The 5,618-nt window shown below is 62.3% G+C and overlaps 1 protein-coding gene across 1 annotated transcript; it reads right to left on the bottom strand.

Annotated features, from left to right (window-relative positions):
* Positions 1 to 5,470, bottom strand: TMEM80 (transmembrane protein 80). The gene is made up of 5 exons (XM_055415148.2): positions 4,934 to 5,470; positions 2,795 to 2,814; positions 1,931 to 2,024; positions 1,752 to 1,844; positions 1 to 926 (listed from the first exon to the last, which is right to left on the bottom strand). The coding sequence occupies exons 1-5, from the start codon at positions 4,950 to 4,952 to the stop codon at positions 721 to 723; spliced, it is 432 nt and encodes a 143-aa protein (XP_055271123.2). The 5' UTR covers positions 4,953 to 5,470; the 3' UTR covers positions 1 to 720.
* Between the last annotated feature and the right edge of the window lie 148 nt (positions 5,471 to 5,618).

Raw genomic sequence — 5,618 nt, 5'->3', positions numbered from 1 at the left:
GGTACAAACATTCCTTTATTTTAAAGATACAATGAAAAGAAAATATCTAGATATTCAACCACAGTGTTATTCTAAACAGAGAAAATGTGCAACTGAAACAAATACAGGAAGGTCACTAGAAAACACCAGCTCAGATTTCTCCCAGGAACACTCACCGAGGATCTGTGGATGGCACAAATCCCCAGAGAATGCTGTCGCCAGCTCCCCGCAGGTCTGTAGCATCCAGATCACCTTTCCTCAGAACCCCCAGGGAAAGGGGAATTAGGCAGCCCTCGAGCACCTCCTGAGGGAGGCAGAGCCTAGGACCCCTGAGCTGCCCTGCGGCTGCAGGGGGAGCAGAGAGCTCCAGCCCCTGCCTGGGGTGGGGTGCCTTGGACCCCGGGAGGCTCTGACCTGGTCGCCTGCTTTCCGAAGGGCCTCAACCCACTCCACACCCCAGGAGTTACCAGCCAGAACCAGAACCCTCTCAGGTTCCACCCCTACCCTGCCCCCCGAGCCTGCTCAAGGCCACCCAGCCCCTGCCGCAACACTCTGTTCTGCCCTGGTGCCCAGCCCCACCTCTGCCTCGCAGACACCCTGCTGCAAACACACAGTCTCTTTGGCACTGGGACAGGTGAGCACGAAGATGCCCTTCCTGCTCGAGGTGACAGTCGGGGCACTGTCTGCCCTGAGGAGGGCAGAGTCTGTCCAGGGCTGTCCCATGGGGCTGGCACTGCTCACCTAGCTGACAAAGGCAGCGATGGCCACCACCTGCAGGACGGCCTCCAGGCCGTGGAGCACCAGGAGTGGGGCGCCAAGGGCCCAGTCTGCCCGTAGCACCAGGGTCTGCCAGAACAGGAAGTAGGCAGACAGCAGGGCGCTGCCCACAGTGAGGACCAGGCTGGCAGCCAGCGGCACCTCAGCCTCCATCAGGTTGCCCATGGTGCCTGGAGAGCAGAACAGACATGATGGGTGGGCAGGGCCTTCTGGACACGGGCACCTGGGAGGGCCCTGGCGGTGCGGCTGTGAGATCAGCACCAGGTTCTGACTGCCATGCAGCGTCCGAGGGTGTCAGGGGGCGACCCCTAGTGACCATCACGGGGGACAGGAATGCCCGCATGAGGCCCTCCTGAGTGACCTTCACGGGGGACAGGAGTGCTCTCAGTGAGGCCCTGCTCTGGGTCTCCAGGTCAGCAGTGCGGGGTGGGAGAAGCAGTCTGGATTTCTGAAAGTGATCCTAACTGTTTTCTGACAGCTTTTCCTAATTCCATGTGGACTGAGAGGATTTTCTTTAAAATTTCCAAAACTGTTTTCCTCTACACTGTCATCCTGCAAGACGTCACACACACTCACAAGAAGACAACACAGCTGTATGTCTCATAAACCAGCAGGCGGGCACAGAAGATGCCCCAGGGGCGCCGGGAGACAGGGCAGGGGCAGAGGCCCTCCCTCACCCACCCCTCCTGCGTCACATGCTCGGGGGCCCCAGCTGTGCCCGCTGTTCTATCCGCAGTTCTGGTAGCAGGAGGGGAACACACAGCGTGACCTCATTTAAGAGACGTGCTTGTGTCTGTGTGCCTGTGGCTGGGAGTGGGGAGGCCTGGGCCCTGGCGGTGAGCTGTGAAGCAGGGAGGGGGACAAAGTTCTAACAGGGCTTTTACACTGTGGGAGCCTTAGGAAATGAACTGCGATACAAGATGACAAATGTTTAAAGGTTCCATGTAAAGCTAGCAATGCTATCTCAAGTACTGTATGGTTTTCAGTCAACTCACCGAAGTACAACCTAATCGCTTCCAGAATCCCCATCAGAAGCAGCAGAGTCAGGTCGAGGGCCAGGCAACCGTGAGGATAAGTGAAAACCTGACCTGGAAACAAACCAGCAAAAGCGGAGCTCTTGTCACAGGTGCCAGGGCGCCCACACCTTCGCGCTGCCCTTTCCCGCGTGACTTACTTTTATACACGAGCAGCAGGAGCGTGGCTAGGAAGTACAGGACGCAGTACGTTCCGCTCAGACACAGCAGCATCTGCAGCGGGAGCGACGAGAGCTGGCCAGCGGTTAAGGACTCTCAGCCCAGCAGACAGCCGTCGGGGCGCCCACCCCAGGGAGGCCAACAGAGGAGGCTCTGACGTCTGTTCGGAGGCCCTGAGGGCGGGCAGGTCCAGCCCAGGCCCCTGTGGGTGGCCATGGAGACCTGACCAGTGGCTCCTGCCAGGCTTCCAGTGCCAGGCCTCCGGTGCCGCCTCACCTGGTAGGGCCCCTGTGGGATCCGGGGCGGGGCTGGGCTTCCCTCCCGGGACATCGTTGCCTGAGGACCCAGCACACCTCTGGTGATTGCAGGCTGGAAAGCCTCGGCTTCCTGGGCTTTCCCAGGTGCATCACCCTGACCTGGGTCCCAGTTACAAGACTGAAAGCAGAAAGTGACTGTTCCTCATTTTCTTCAAAGAAAATGTCTTTCTCTCGAGGGATGGGGGTGGGGAGGGGGACAGTTAAATTTTTTGCCCAGAGCTTTGCTCAGCTCTGAACACCTGTCGTTTCTCTAAGTGTTCCAGGCGAGGGTTTTCAGTTTCCTGTGCCTCCTGGGTGGCAGTCAGGCAGCTGCCCCCCAGCGCAGGGTCGAGCAGGAGGCACCGGTGGAGGAGGTCTGTCAACTCTCTCCGCCCGGCAGAGGACGCGCCTTCCAATCAGAACCCACAGGAGAGGTGGGGGAGGGGCTTAAAGGAGCAAAGAGCAGGGGCCAGGAGCGACTGCAGGTGCTGTGTGTGGAGGCCTGGGTGCTGGGCTGACAGAGGGCCAGGGGACCGAGCAGCAGGATACCACCATGGAGGAAGCTCTCCCTGGAAGAAAAGGAACCAATCAGGGAGGCCCCAAGTCGTGGCCTGTCCTGTCGTCGAGGATCACTGGCCCACAGCGGGGTTCCTTTCCAACACCTCTGCACCCATCATCCCTTCAAGGAGGATCTGACCGCCTGCTGTGCTGACCCTGAGGCTGGAAGGCAGGGCGGTGACGAGGTGAAGCCCAGACCCACGCCCGAGGCCAGAGGCCAGGACAGTGGGGTCTGCTCCAACGCCAGGGGAGGAGCCAGATGTGCAGCTTTCTTGTCTCCTGTGGCTTCTGCACCTGGCCACGCGTGTGCAGATGAAGACCTTTTCTGATTCAGGTCTTTGTCTTTGATAAGAGACATTTGTTTTCCTCTGGAATTTTATTCATAAAATTAAATCTCTCCCCAAATAAGCATTTCCTAAGCCAGCAATCCTGGAGAAGGAAATGGCAACCCACTCCAGTGTTCCTGCCTGGAGAATCCCAGGGGCGGCGGAGCCTGGTAGGAGGCCGTCTATGGGGTCGCACAGAGTTGGACACGACTGACGTGACAGCAGCAGCAGCAGCCAACAATCCAAGTTCTTTCCACCCCTCTCCCAGCGCACAGCAGTTACACATTCTCCCTGCATTGTGAGATGACAGTGGAGCTCAGAATCTGCTGGCAGCAGGGGGGACGGTGCCCTCTGCCAAGCCATGTCCTCCTTAGTCCCAAGCAGGCAAGAGAGAAACCTTTGGCCTGAGTAAGCTCTGGGTAGGATGGCAAAGAATTAGACCCTGCTTCCCCAGCAGACCCGAGGTCCTCTAGGGAGTCTCACTTGGGGAGAGGTCTTAAGCGGTCAGAACAGGGCATAAGTGACCGAGAGGCAGCAGGTGCTGAGTGCAGGGAGCCAAGGCAGGCGCCAGCACCATCATTAATAAAACCCACATCTCTGTATGGGAAGAGTGGGCTCTAGGCCAGATGCGCTCTTTTCCAAGCCCGGGTAAGCTAGGCTGCCTCACTACCTGTCGCCATTTGGGTAGACTTCCTGCTAATCAGGAGTTTCCTCTCTTCCGACCCTTCTCTTGACAGTGCGCTGCAGAACTTCAGATCTGCCGGCTGCCCGTTGTTACAGACTGAGATGGTGGGGCTCAAGAAAAACACGCTGTAGAAAAACCTTCAGCTATTTGGGATTTAAACAATTAATGTCAAGGGTAGCTACAATCAGATACGGTGTTCCAATGATTTCGGACCTACAGAAAGAGGCTCATTCTGACTAAAGAGAGCCGGGGCTTTTAGGACTTCACATTTGTGTCAATGATCTACTGCAACAACAACGCGGCTGTGAAAAGGTGTCCACATTAGTCACTCAGTGGTGTCCGACTCTTTGTGACCCCATGGACTGTAGCCCGCCAGGCTCCTCTGTCCACAGGATTCTCCAGACAAGAGTACTGGAGTGGGTTGCCATTCCCTTCTCCAGGGGATCTTCCCGACCCAGGCAGCGAAGGCGGGCCGACTGCAGGCGGAGTCTTTACAGTCTGAGCCACCAGTGTGTCAGAAGTTGGATGCAGAAGCGAAGAGAACAAACGTCTTCCCTTCCCGTGGTGACACAGGAAGGGTGTGACGGGACGCGGCCCTGGTGGGAGCGCGATTTTCACCGCATGGGAACGCGCAGACCTGAGGCCGGCGGCCCCGAGTAGCCCGCGCTTCGGAACTCCGCAGCCGGGAAGCCCGGCGGGCGCTCGGAGCGCGGACAGCGCCGCCGGCGGGCTCGGCGCCCCAGGCCCGCGCGGCCGGACGGCGGCGCGGAAACGGCTCTTCCCTCGGGCCGAGCGCCCCGGCCGCCCGGACTTCGCAGGGCCCCCGCGCAGGGCGCCGCGGGCCAGGCCGAGCCGAACCGGGGCGCCCCCGCGTCCCGGCCTCAGACGAAGCCGTCCGCGCGCGGCCGGCCGGGAAGCACCGGGGCGCCCGTGCGGGTCCACGGCCGCGCTCTGCGGGCGGCCGCCCCGCCTCGTGGACGCAGTCCACGGGTTAACGGCGCGCGCGCGGCGCCCCCGCCCCGGGAGGAACCGGACCCAGCGAAGCTCCTCGCGGGGCGCCCCCCGAGCCCTGCCCGCCCCCGCCCCGCAGGCGCCGCCGGGGCCCGGCCAGCCGCTCACCTGGCCGCGGGGCCGCCATCGGGCCCCTGGGCCCCGCCCCGCCGCCGGCCCCGCCCGCCGAGTCCGCCGCGATCCCGGCAGCCTCTCGGCGCGCGACTCGAACGGGGCCCCTTCGGCCATTTTCGCTTCTGCGCCCGAAGGGGCCCGACGGCGCCGCGTTTCGGGACTTGATTCCGAGCCGCGGCCGAGGCCCGATTAGCCCGTCCGACAGCGCTCGGGCACTTTCGGCCAGCAGGCGGCGGCGAGCCGAGACGCGAGAGGGACCCGGCTCGGGAGCGCTCGGCTCCTCTCGGCTCCTCCTCGGGCAGGCTCGGCTCCCGAGGCGGCCGGAGCCGGTGGCGCGAGTCTCGAGGCCGGGCCGCGCCGCGTCGGAGGCCGGCGGAGTCGGCCTCACGGTAGGTGCCTCCGCCGGCTGAGGAGACGCCGGCGCGGCCTCCTGAGCGCGGAGCAGGGCGGGCACGGAGCCGCTCGGACACCCTCGGGCGGCCTCGGACCAATTCGGCCTGACTCGGCTCCGCGCTTCGGCCCAAGTCGGCCCTCGTCATTTCCGGACTGCAGGCCTCGGCTCGGCTCGACCGGGCCGCTTCGTGGCGGTTCGGCTCCTGTTCGGGTGGCGCCGGCTCGGCTCGGTGGCCGGCCTCGGCTCGGCTCGCTTCAGCTCGGGCCGGTTCGGGCGACCCTCCTC

This window comes from Moschus berezovskii, chromosome 25, assembly GCF_049115385.1.
Source record: "Moschus berezovskii isolate FMDL1 chromosome 25, NW_MosBer_1.0, whole genome shotgun sequence".
Classification (NCBI taxonomy): domain Eukaryota; kingdom Metazoa; phylum Chordata; class Mammalia; order Artiodactyla; family Moschidae; genus Moschus; species Moschus berezovskii.
This window is presented reverse-complemented; position numbering and strand designations above follow the sequence as displayed.